This window comes from Coffea eugenioides, chromosome 6 (genome assembly GCF_003713205.1).
Source record: "Coffea eugenioides isolate CCC68of chromosome 6, Ceug_1.0, whole genome shotgun sequence".
In the NCBI taxonomy this organism is placed as follows: Eukaryota; Viridiplantae; Streptophyta; class Magnoliopsida; order Gentianales; family Rubiaceae; genus Coffea; species Coffea eugenioides.
Window position 1 is genome coordinate 14,456,671 of NC_040040.1, and position 13,598 is coordinate 14,470,268.

At 34.0% G+C, this 13,598-nt stretch overlaps 1 protein-coding gene across 2 annotated transcripts; it reads left to right on the forward strand.

Moving 5' to 3' along the window:
* Window positions 1-10,337: 10,337 nt before the first annotated feature.
* Window positions 10,338-13,052, forward strand: LOC113775077 (heptahelical transmembrane protein 2-like). Of its 2 annotated transcripts, none has more exons than XM_027319809.1 (4): window positions 10,338-10,716; window positions 10,882-10,974; window positions 11,087-11,159; window positions 11,998-13,052. In XM_027319809.1, the coding sequence occupies exons 1-4, from the start codon at window positions 10,463-10,465 to the stop codon at window positions 12,670-12,672; spliced, it is 1,095 nt and encodes a 364-aa protein (XP_027175610.1). In that variant the 5' UTR covers window positions 10,338-10,462; the 3' UTR covers window positions 12,673-13,052. The 2 variants fall into 2 exon arrangements, with proteins under 2 accessions (XP_027175610.1, XP_027175611.1); XM_027319810.1 differs by having other exon boundaries at window positions 10,339-10,716; window positions 11,090-11,159.
* Window positions 13,053-13,598: the final 546 nt, after the last annotated feature.

The following is a 13,598-nucleotide window of genomic DNA, read 5'->3' on the forward strand; positions in this document are numbered from 1 at the left end:
CGAATTAATCCTTCATAATTGGCATAAAAATGTGTTGTAAATCTGCTATTTACATTATACTAATACTAGTAGTCGCATGTATATGTTTGTGTTTAGGAGGTTTGGTTTGACATTGAATGGCTTTCTGATGTACGTAAAACCTAATAGGAGGTTTGGTTTGGTTTGGCTCACCTCCGTGTGTAGACCTGCTTTTTTTTTTTTATCCATAAAAGTGTTAAATTTGCCCAAACAATAAATCATAAATCCCTATTGCAATTTTCTTTTATACAAACAAGGTAAATGATATTCTCACTGCACCTTTCTTTACATAATAAAATATTAGAATGGAGTGTCCAAAACTATTTTTAGGGTGCAAATATCACTTGTCATCGACGAGTCGACCGTTTGCAAAACTAGACTTAACTTTGGTTTAAGGCGTAAAATTTGCATTATACATTTGCATACCATCTCATGAAATATAATTTAATCAATAAATCTTATCCAAATCACAAGTGGATTTCGCCAAGTTAACGTGGTCAAACCTGATTGAAACTTACAATTTTCAGAAATTTGGCTTTAGGGTAACATATGAATTTTTTTTTTTTAAAAAAAAAGAGTGTAAGCTTGAGTGCAGCAATAAGGTTTCTGAACATCAATCATTATCTTTCAAAAGATACTGCAGGTTTTTCACTTACTATTACAAGGTTGCTCAAACTAATGAACTTAATAGGTGCAGTAACCATTGATTAATGGATGAGATATACTTTTTTCCAGCAGTTTATGCATGGACTATTTGGGATTTAAGGCACAAGAGGGACCATTTTTGCAGGCAATGTTTCGTTAATCATCCAATCAAAAACACTATCTTGTGCAAGTACATTTGGTAAGCAGAGCACTGGACCCCTTAATATCAAGACTAAATATATAGTTATAGATACGTGTAGATTACCTAATCAGAATCTGAAAAAGAAATATTAAAGAAAACTATGATCAACCCGTAACCATCGACTTCCTCTGGCGTACAAGTATTTAGATTGCAGGTCAACAAATCAAACGAAATTAAATATAGCAACTGATTTATGTGTTGAAAAGGAGACAATTGTTTTAGAATCTCCATTATGATATAACCTCAGGATTCTAGATAGATGCTGGCATGCCTCTTTTTTGTAGGACATGTTCAATTTTTAATTTAGGGTATAATACATGTTTATTGTATCCAAAACTGAGGTGCAAATCACCCTAATTGAAGGATTTTGAACTTTCTTTCGAAATGCTTTTAAGTACTCACACTATGAGAAGATTCTATAAAATTTTCACAATTTTTTTATATGATTTTCCTTCTATACTATTGCAACATAAAATCATGCTACTTGTATAACCAGTACTTCGTTAGTTTTGAAAATTCTGTTAATAATTTACTTCAGTGGAATGTCTTTTATAATTTAGGGACTAAAGTGTATCAATTTGTGGTTTAGGGACAAGCAAGAGTTGAGGTACAGTTGGTGGGCTAAAATGAAACTAACCCTAATCTTACACCCAGAGATTGTGGCGAATAGGCAGCTAATTAAAACGCATCTTCCAAGCCGATCGATGAGATATCTTATCTAGACATGATTTCCCGATCCAATTATTCCTGATTGAAAAAATTATAATTGCGCTGCAGGTGAATTGGTTGAACTAAATATTCAGAAGACAATGTGAGGGAAGAAAAAAAAAAAGGCATTTTTTGAGGGTGTCTATTGGATTTAACCCTTATTTATAGTAAAGAGCCCTAAAATTGCATGCTTTTTCCTCCCAATTCTTGTGTGTGATGCTCAGCCATGCATAATCAGTCAACATATCTTCAAGGCCTTTATACATGCATAGATTCAAGTCCTCGTTTTCGTAAATGAAGCATCACCAAATGCAAAGAAATCATGTTCGCATGGATTAAAGTTGTGAATTCTAATGGGATGCAAGCAATTAGTTTGTCATAACAGAATCTAGCTCACAGCCCATCGTTCTAAAAAATGTTCTTATCTCAATCAAGAAGCTAGTAATGATTCTATATTTTCATGTGCTCAGCCTTTTTCTACTCAACTAGACAAAATGACAAGAGGAAAAGAAATATGAAAGATACTTCATTTGTTTCTTTCCACCTATCCCATGACCGGCAGCTTTTTCTCTACAATGCGAAGAGTGCCCAGAAAAAATAATCTAGTTGTTGAAATGTTAATCTATTCTAATCATTTTACGAAGGATCAGCTCAGCTGATATTTTAATTACATGGCCCTGCAAAGTTATTAAATAAAGAATTTACCGTGGACATTGGATAGAGTAGATAGTCAAGCTAAAAATTAATCATGAAAACGACCTAAACGTAGTTTTAACTACTTCGATGGGAACTAATAAGATAAACTCGTGTTCATATGAAAGATAAGTAAATGACATTGAAAGCAAATATTTTTTTTTCCCTCAACTTGCTGAATAGCAACTCTGAACTACTCATGTTACAGCTGAAAAGATGAAAACATCAAGAAAAGTTTAACGAAGAAAACTTTATATATGCATGCACCAAGGTCAAGAAAGTAGCTTTTCTTTATGAAGCAATTTCTTGTATGGTACACATGAAGAAAATTTAATTACGTACGACAACATTAATTATGTACTAAACAGCTACAAATTCTGAATCCAATACCGATTTCTGTTCATCATTTTCTCTTTAAACAGATATATACAATTAGTTACTCCACTTTTTATGCACTACTCCACTCTTCAAAAAGGAAAAAAAAAAAAAACTTTCCACCAAACAACTTTTACTCTGCTGAAACAAAACTAAGAACTTTATTCTTCTTGAAAATTGATAAAATGGGATTTCTATCAGAAGCTCCAATCTCTATACCTATAAAGAAATCTAACTGAAATGAAATGCACTAGAGAAATAAAATCCTAGAACACCTGAACTTGAACCTTTTAATTTTGTGACACGTTAGTACTCCGTACACCACACTTCTGTCGACAACATTTTGCAGCCCATTGTCGATGCGAAATGGGAGGTCCAGCCTCAGAAGCTCAAATTAACCTTTCAAGTCTAATAAGAGGTCCCAAGATAGGCCCAATATTATGGAAAACTAGTCTGTTTGCTTATTCATATTGCCTAAGAAAAAAAATTTAGCTGATTTTTGTTTCTTGAGGAATATATAGCCAATTACTGAAGACCCGTTTATTGTGAAGGAAGATTAAGGCTCTTGTTTGATAATTCAATTCAACACTTAAATTTAATGAATTTAGATCTTAACATATTCAGACCGTTTGATAATCAAAAATTGAATATCTGAATTAATTAAGTGGCACTGAATTTTCTAAGCAAAACTTGCTCCCAAAATTAAGCGATAAGTTATGTGTGCTCAAATGTATTAGATTTAATACTTAACAATTCAATAATTTAATAGATTATCCATTCATATCAAGGTGGTATAATCCAAACAACATGTTTGCTTTCTTGTATGTGTAACTCTCTCATATGATAAGTTTTAGCATCGAAAATTGAAGTGTATAGAAGCAAATCATACATGGAATGCTTTTTTAAACCATCCAAAATTTTCTCTCGAGATATATATATATAGTCCATGTTAATTTCGGGGCTCCAGTCTAACAAATCAACTGCGGATTAGAAAATCTTTGAAATACTAGCTTGAACATAGAAGATTCTACAGTCAGTGCAAATGCCATTGTCCAGCAAAATTCGAGTTTGGTGATTTGGTGATCTACTTGTAAAGTAGCCAAGACTTGGAAAAAACAAAATATGGAGAAAACAAGAGAAACAAGCAGGCCTAGATCACTGGCAAACATAGATGCCAAACTTTCTCTGGGCATAACATAACAGTAGGTGATAGGATCAAAAAAGAATTTCTTGATCACCAACACAAATTTTCAGAGGCGAATCTAAGCTTAGCAGTTTACTATGGCCTTGTTCTCGTTTGCTTTAGATTTTATAAAAATTTAATTATAAAAAGTGATTATAGAGAATAATCAAAATCAGCAAAAGCTACTCTTTGAATAATTTAGGATTTTAATTTTATTCATTATTAACAATATCAATAATCTGAATATGAAAGCAATTGAAAACATCACAAAAAACTGATTATATAAAACCAAAAAAATAATCAATCAAGAATAAGCCCTATGAGCTCTTTATCCTAAAAAATCCTAATTATCATTGGGTAAACTATCATTAATAATAACAAGTGCATCCCCTCGAAAAAAATAAAAAAATAAAAAAGTAACGCTTATTGAAAAGGTAAATAGTAAAGTTGTTTCCTCAAGAAAAAAAGGTACTTCTTATCGCATGAAATATTTAGAAAAAGATTTTAAAAAAAAGAGTTAAAAGACAAGACAGGTACCTTAGAGTTTGGCTGACTGTTGAATTTCCAACGTAAGCTGCGGCTGTCCACCCACCGGCCACCGTCCATTGAAGTAAGGATGCTTTCTGCTTTCAGATCTTTTTTGTTTTGTGCCAAAATCCAGCGGCCCCGCCACACAAATCCACACCAATGAAAAATCACCAAGTGCTAAAATGAAGATTGCTTATTTCGCAATCAACCAAAGATTCTCAACCCTGAGACTGAAGAAAATGCATAATCATCTTGTGATAGTAGGTATGGATTGATAGTCTTCAACTTCCATGGGACTATTTAAAATGAAGTCCTGATAATATTTTAATGGCCAAATAAATTGTACCATTATCTTGAAAATGTAACTCCATTCGTTCAATCTGCTTCTGAAGTTAAGAACCAAGAGAAAAAATCGACAAACCTGCAAAGTAAATTTAATGAAAAAACAACGAGAGGAGGCTATATATAAATTCTCGATCATAAATTCATAGCTGATTCATATATAATGCCCTTGATCACTTTGAAGATCTACAACCTTTTTTATCTTTAAAATGGTATGCAATTGTCATCCTGTGAGCAAGTAGAAAAGTAGAAAGGTTTAGACAGTGTAGAGGGGCCAATTCCCCACGGACACAGTGTCGGTTCAGCCGAGCTGACGAGTCTGTTTGGCCCTCAACCATGGATCTTCCGGAGGTCGAACTGACTAAGGACTCCTGATCCATCGGAATAAGGCCCAAAGTAGGGTTCAAGAGGGACTCCATCCCTCGTGACCTAGTATGACTCATATTCAAGAATGGGATAACTACTAAGGGTAAAGGGATAACTTTGGACTCTCCCATGACTATCTTAAAGAACTGTATAAATAATGAATGAAAAGACCAGAAAAGGTACGCTACACAATACTATTACTTTCTCTATTCTCTAGCTAGTCTCGCTGTTCGGCTCATTGCAAGTCAGCTCGAAACCTTAACCGGTGCTCTGTTCGGATCGTGATTTCGACGTACTTTTCAAACAGCATTACTGGTAATTTCTGGATTCTGCTTTGTAGAAAAGGAGCCGCACCAAATAATATAAAACGCAAAGAATAGTGCTCAATTTTGACTCGAGGAGAGGGCCTTTTTTGTTCTTTTGTTTTCATTATTTTTCTTTTTTTTTTCCCTAAACCCGCCACGTTTATTATTTGAAATTCACAACTTTTTGACTCTTTCATGCTTTTGGTGCACTATCATTTGCATTCATTCATTTGTAAGAAAGTGAATGGTGTCAATCCCAGAAAAGGCATTCAGTAGAGTTGGTTGCAGGAAAAAAAAAATCCTTACCAAAATCATCTCCTTTGAGTAAAAGATTCTTTTTTAGGTGTTTGTTATTCAATAAATAATAGTTTTTCTTATGCTACCAATTAATTTTAATTTAAATTTGCACTTCAAATTTAACACATATGAGATGCAGCTACTGTGTTAGTTTATGTACAAGACAATGAAAGGTTAATCCTTGTCGAATGTGCTTAAGTTGATTGGCGACGACATCTTTCATGATCGCGTACATGAGATTCTTTTAGCATATAAGGTTACGATTGTCTGAATAGTGAAATGAGTGTGGATTTAACTCCTAAAATTATTATTATGTACTTTGGAATGAAATACTATGAGTAGTAGTATGATATTCTACATTTGCGGCTTATTTGATTATCCAATTCAATATTTAAAATTAATAAATTCAGATCTTAATATGTTTAAGACCTGTTTGATAACAAAAAAAATAGAACATTTGAATGAATTAACTAAGTAGCACTGAAATTTCTAGACAAAAATTGCTCCAAAAAATAATTTAATATGATATACACTCAAATGTATGAGATTCAAACTTTAGATTTCATATTTTAATTTTTAAACTTCAATTTTATCAAAAACACTCTTAGATTCTATACCTAGACACAGTCTCCCATGACCCTTCTTTTCTCCTCATCACTCAAACAAATGAAAGACTTAAATTTAAAAAAAAAAAAAAAAGTGATTTTAAGCATTAGCAAGATTTCAAGTCCACTCAAAATATAGCAAGGGAGTACCAAGAGCATGCATACAAAATGAATGTCAATTAAACTCATTTAACTCTTACGCAGGCAAGAACATGCAACTTTTGTTTGTCAAAGACGACCAAAATAGTTTATCATAATGAATATTATTAGGAGTATTTTTAAGAATAAGATTCGCCAACCAGGTTGCGTCATTTTTCGCCTGCTTGAAACCAATAGCAGAAGCAACATTAATATTCCCCCAAAGTATGAGCATTTATACCAACCAGAATATGAATACATACATACATATATACATACATACATATATATATGTGTGTGTACGTATATATTACTACAATTTACATCATTTGAAAATTTGTCCCACCGGAAGGCAATATGGGAGTACTTTTCTAGATGAGTCTAAGATGAGTCAAGGCAAAGAAAGTATGCATATGGATTACTACTGAGTCATAAATTCATCAGGCGAGTGAATAACTTTTAAGAAGATATTTGCGTGAAACTTCAGCTTTTGTCTTCTCAAAGTTTTCCAGTTAAAATATACCTTAATTATGCGTGAAGCACGCACCATCCAAGAAACCGTATGCAGGATATTATGAATATAATCAGATAGAGATTAGGGAACTAGTTAATTTATAATTAGGTCCAAAGTAGGATAAGAAAGAGATTGACCTGATGCTTAATTGTGTATAAAATTCGTAAGTAAAGATTTGCACGATTCATTGAGCGACTAATAGTTTTCGAATTTTATAATTCGATCCACCGTTCTATTTTGCGTGCTTATCATGTGCAACTAAGGCATGTAATAGACAAACACGTAATTGACATTCAAAAAATGATGGCCCGTTTGGATTCATCATTTTTTTAAAAACAAATTTTTCATGTATAATGCTACAATAATACACCAACAAAAATAATTTCAAAAATACAAAAAACAATTCTAAAAAGACAAAAAATAACCTCAAAAACAGTCTTAAAAAATAATAATCTCATCTACAGTAAAAGTTTTTCACCTGCATTGCTACAGTAAAATATATAAAAAAACAATCCCGAACACAGCTAATCCAAGCTTTGACCCATTAAATTGGATTTAAATGGTAACGTCTGATAATCTATTTATCCTCTGACACTTGTTTCTTTTAGGGATACCACGAGTATCGATTCTCTTCGCGTCTTCCTTGTTAAGCAAATAGAAAGAAGATAAACTAAAATCAGTCAATAGAGGAAGAGCACTAACTACTAACCTAGAATGCTGTAACTAGTTTCACAAATATTACTTGCATAATTCGAAAGATACCATTTGCCTCAATAACGATCGCACTCCTCTTATTGAACACCAACAAAATACCCTTTTTCCCTTCTAAGGGAGACCATGGCCATCAATTTTCTTCGCGTCCTTCCTCTTAAGCAAGTACAAAGTCAATTAAAATCAATCAATAAAGGAAGAGTCTTCAACCAAAAAGGTATAATTCATCTCACAAATATCACTTCCATATGTCGCTGATTGGATTAGCTGTTTTTTGGGGTGTTTTTGAAAAATTTTACTGTAACAGAGTTTTTATAGTATATTTTAGAAAATATTTTGGGATATTTAAGAGTAAAAGAGTTTTTAGAATATATTTTGGGATATTTTTTAAACATTAAAAAAAATTTAGACTATTTTTTAAAGTACGTTTTAAAAATTTTAGTAGTATTTTAAAAAGTAGTTTCTGAAAAACTCTTGAATCCAAACAGATAAAATAAAGTTTCTTGACAGCAGTGTAAACGAGTCTAAGCAAACCAAACATCCCAGTGTTTGATCAAATTTGTTTGATTATTCTATTGAGCTCGAAATTCTGTTCAAATTTTATTTGTTTATCCATTAAATTGAATTTAACAAACTCTTATCGAGTCAAACTCAAGTAACTTAAATTTTTTACCTATAAATTTTAATCATGTGATAATCGAGTCAAGCATTAACTGAGTTTAAATATTTATCGAACACAAAATGCTCTAATGTTTAGTTTGACGAACCAAGTTGGAATCAATTCTTATCGAATTAAACATAATTCAAATATTGAGCAGTTTGAATTGAGCAGTTTGATTTCTCTTTCAAAACTACACCTTGATTACGTCTTCTACAAAAGTGAGCGTGGAAGAAAGCGATGTTGTGCCTTGACTAATCATTCTCAAGTAAATCCATCCGACACCAAATCCATCGGGCCTACAATATATTTGGCAAAGATAATATCAAATCCGCTAAACGACGTAATTCAGTTCTTGGTCTTGGCTTCTACATTTTGGTCAGCGGAAACTATGCCTCACGCAAACTAACAAATCAGGCTGGCTGCAAATCCGACGATGATAATCCATCAGTCAAATTACATTCTTCACCTAAATCCATTGAAGATTAAACGATAAACAAAAAAAATAATAATAAAAAAAAAAGAGAAGAAGCACAACACCTACAGAAATAGAGAGAAGATTGGACCTCCAAAAAATAAAAATATAGAAAGAATATCCACCAGGCATGCACCATTAACTTCAGAATTTACAAATAACAGAAAATAAAAATCAATTTATTTCATCGCTCAAATGGCATTCTTCACCTAAAACAATTGAAAATTCCATGCAGACCAGCAAGATAAAAATGATACTTGCGCTCACAAAAAGAAAGAACATGCATCATCATCTGCCACGCAAACTTCGCATTTTACCAACAATGAAAATAAATTATGCTGCACATGAAAATTACTTTTTTTTTTTTTGTGAAATTTTCTTAGCTTTAATTATAAAGGTAACTTGATTATTAATATATTGGGTTTTTTACCTCCCTAAAAAATCTTTTTCTTTGTCAACCGAGTCGTTTATTTACTAGTGTAAAACTTTTGAAAACCAAATAGATATTATTAAAAAAATCTAGACTATGATGATTGTAAATTTAAATAACTAATTAGACACTTAGAAAATTATTATTTAAATTTGTTAAATTTCGGATTAATTTGAGCTTGTCCGAGATAGTGCATTAAATATTCACAAGACAATTATTGCATTAGATCCCATAATCCTTCAGGTGGGACTTTAAATTAGTTCCCACAAAAAATTATTCAATTTTGAATTCAAACTCTAAAACGTCCGATCATTAATAATATTCCCCTTTACATTTTCAAAACCCAAAATAATATAAATATTTATATAGCAAAGAGAAAGTCACAGCAGATAGATTTCGAATTTTATATCAATTCTGACCCATCGTTTTAATTAATTTTTTTTTTTGGGGAGAGAAATTCTAGTATTCTATTCTACCCCATCGTTCCGGGCCACTTAAAACCTTTGGCCTTGTTGGCTAATCAATCCTCTATCTCAAAATAAATAAATAAAAATCCCTCTATCTCTATGTCAAGTATAATAATTCTAACCTAATTCACCAGAACAAAATTAATAAGTAAATAAATTAAAAGATATTTTCCCCGTAAGGTCAACGACATATTTTCTCCATTTGATCAACCAAAAAAAATTAGTACTTCGATTGTACTGAGTGAGTAATATCCGTCTTTGAATGAGTAATCACTGAATTTTGATTTAATAGCCGCAAAAGAGAGTAAGTTCCTCTTTGAACGGTAGGTCAGGAAGTTTGAATCCACCTCACCTGCAATGCAAATCAAGTTTCAAAGCAAGACTATACAGATGTTGATGGAATCCGCGCACCATAAGCCCTAATTCATGAAGTGGATCAAGGAGTAGATACTTTACTGATTTGGCGTCGTCTAATTCTTTTAGGGTGCATCTAATAAAATTGAAATATAAAAATTAGAATTATAGAGATGTTATGGATGCTTAAAAAAAAGTAATTTTCCACTTTTTTATCAACGCAAAAATAAAATAAGATAAAATAAAATAGGCAACACGAAGATAAAAAATCTATGGCAACACGTTGCTTGCTGCACTCGTGAAAATTCCCCGCCCATCATATAAATACTCCTATGTCCATTTCTCTTCACTTCTCTTTATACAGAGAGAGAAAAGTATAGCCACCTGAGATTTCCGGCGACAACCTCGCCGGAAAAAGCAAAAGAAGGCAATCAGTATTCGGGCGAAGATGAAGCAGAGGACCAGGACAACCGGAAATGCTGATGCTAGTGCTCATGGAGTTGAATCGGTCCATTCGGACCGGAACAACAAAAGAGCAACAAAGAAGATGAAATTCCAGCAAAAATTGTTGAAATTCGAGTCCTTACCTGATTACATGCAGGATAATGAATTCATCAGAGACCATTACCGCTGCGAGTGGCCGTTAAAATACGTCGTTTTGAGCGTCTTCTCCGTCCACAATGAAACTCTGAATATCTGGACGTGAGTTTTCGTTTTTCTAATTTTTTTTCCCAATGTAACTGATCGCCCATTTTCATTGAAAAAATTCAAGTTTTGCAGCTCAGGTTTAAGCTAGTTGAATTTGGTGCTTCTTCTTTTTTTTTTTTAGCTAGCAGAGCATTTGGTAATGTGGTTTTTTTTTCTCAGGCATTTGGTTGGTTTCGCGATATTCTTGTGGTTGACGGCGATGAGCTTGACGAAAAAAGCGACGGTGGAGAATTTGGTCGGAAGATTCTTCAGGTGAGGACATTTTCGTCATTTTGTTGTTTCTTTTAAGCTATTCATCCTTTCCCGTACTAGAATTTTCTCCTGGAATATGAACTATTTTGATAAGGTTATTAAACTGAATTAGTAGGCCGGGGACTGATGGACCGTTGATGATGATGATGAACAAGACAATCAACGGCTCTGATGCTTTTTTCCTAGTAAGTCTCCTCTTATAAATTTTGCAAAGTCACTAAAATTCAACGGACAGCACGGTACTACGGTAGTGGGGAATGGGACCCAACAAATTGGGTATTTACAGGACATTGGGCCCATAATTTGGGGAAATCTTGTGACCGAGTCCCGCGCCCATGTGATCTTGTGATTTGCTATATCGATTTCTTGTTTTTTTGTTTAAACATAGAGTCGATTTTTCAATCATGGTGTCTTATTACGCAAACTGGTTGCAACTAATAAGAGGGTTCGTAAGGTTCTAATTGATTGAAAAAAATGGTGATAGTAGAAAATAAAACGAAATAAAGTAGATGAGTTTGTTGCTAAAAGAGCATTACAAAATTGCAATCTACTACGAGTATAGTAGAAGTAGCTTTTTCCTGTTCTAGAGGACCCGATTCTGCTTATCTACATTTTGATTTTGTTGCTAGTTTGACTTGCACATGTTGGTTTCCCAGCAAAGGGGTGTCGAGCAAGTAGGCTGGAAATCATGTAGACTCGTAGATCTAATAAAATTAATGATAAAATTAGATGGAACGGTCCAAAATTTATATTTTTGATAGTTTAATGGATAAAAATATATTACTAATAATCAAGTGGCCAAATCTTGACTATTGAAGAAGTCTAAATCTTGACTATTGAAGAAGTCTAGCGATTACCTGGATAATTTGCTCGTCTATTATGGATGTTAAAGAGGAGAAAATGACTTCGTAGACTTGTAGGTCATGAAGATTGGAGGAAAAAACATTTAGAGTCAAATAACTTGCTCTGGTGGATGGCACACTAATACATCTGACCTAATTTACTTGATATATTTGATTGCAGGAATCATATCTAAGGCACATTCCTAAACCATCAATCTTACATGTGAATGGAGATTCTGATGTTATCCCCAAATGGCCTTGGTTTGTGCTCTTAGGAGGGGCTATGTGCTGCATGATATGTAGCTCTCTTGCCCATCTATTTGCTTGCCACTCCAGACGTTTCTATCTCTTCTTCTGGCGCCTTGATTATGCTGGCATTTCCTTGATGATAATCTGCTCCTTCTTTGCCCCTATATACTATGCTTTCTCATGTCACCCTTATTGGCGTCTTTTTTACCTGGCCTCAATTACTGGCTTTGGTAGCCTTGCCGTGGTCACCCTCTTTGCCCCTGCTCTATCCTCTGGTCGTTTCCGTTCCTTCAGGGCAAACATTTTCCTCGCCATGGGTTTCTCAGGAGTGATACCAGCAGCACATGCCGTCATTCTTTATTGGCATAACAGCCCACACATACTAGTAGCTCTTGGATATGAGATTGTAATGGGCTTTCTATATGCTGCTGGAGCAGGATTTTACACGAGTAGGATACCGGAGAGATGGAGGCCAGGTGCATTTGATATTGTGGGGCAGAGCCACCAAATCTTCCATGTGTTGGTTGTTGTTGCTGCTCTTGCCCATAGCGCTGCCACTCTTGTAATAATGGATTTGCGTGGAGGGTTACCAGCCTGTGATGGTTGAAGCGTATGGTTAGCTAGATGCAGCAGTGCTGTGAATCTTCGAATGGATTTTATATATGTTGCATTCTTTTCACGGTTCACGCCTTCATGAAAGATATGATGAGGTGAATGCTGTTGCAGCTTTTGTTTTAAGGTGGTGGTCGTGGGTGTAAGAGTAAGATTAGAACCATATTCTATTGGATTGTACCATTGATCCTTGTTGAAGAGGATTCACATCTGGTCTGGAGGAGGCTTCTTGCAAGACCTTCATTTCTTTTTCCCCTTTCCTTTGAAGGGGACATAGGTCAGTCATTTTAGGATTTTAATGACACAATTGTCTTACAATAAGGTGGACCATATTGAAAATCAACCCGAATCAAAAGGTGCCATCATTCAATTATACGACTCCAGCCATCTTGCTCCAAAAGAAGTTACTTCATGCATCCCTAAGCGTTCAGTAATTCAGCACAAAATCTTGAAGTACGAAACCTTGAGAGATAGTCTGAACAAAATCTTGAAATAAATGTACACTTTGAGCATTTACTACGATAGCAAATGACGTCCAAGAAATTGTACGAAGCTAAATAGGGTGCAAAAGGATGGAAATTATGACAAGCTATACAAAAATATGAGCCAGCAGTACAATGTTTAAATGTGGGAGCTTTGGCTCTCATTATCACTACTGAAATCATCCAGTGTCAATCTCCCAATTCCTTCTCATTACTGCACTCTCAAAAAATTTTCCATCTCTTCTTTAACAGTTGAACTTACTACTATCCTCTGTGAACTCGTAAACAGATTTGGATCTATTAATTGTCAGAAGATAAACTTGCCACCCAAATGCCAAAAGGAATCGCAGATAAATTAAACCTATTGTCGACTTCAAAAGATTCCCATTACTAACAATCCACTAGGCCATTCCACTTCACTTTGCCATGCAAGTAGTTA

Coding starts and splice junctions, on each gene's coding strand:
- LOC113775077 (XM_027319809.1), top strand. CDS start 10,463: ATGAAGCAGAGGACCAGGACAACCGGAAATGCTGATGCTAGTGCTCAT. Junction 10,717..10,881: donor GAAACTCTGAATATCTGGAC/GTGAGTTTTCGT, acceptor TTTTTTTCTCAG/GCATTTGGTTGGTTTCGCGA. Junction 10,975..11,086: donor TTGGTCGGAAGATTCTTCAG/GTGAGGACATTT, acceptor AAACTGAATTAG/TAGGCCGGGGACTGATGGAC.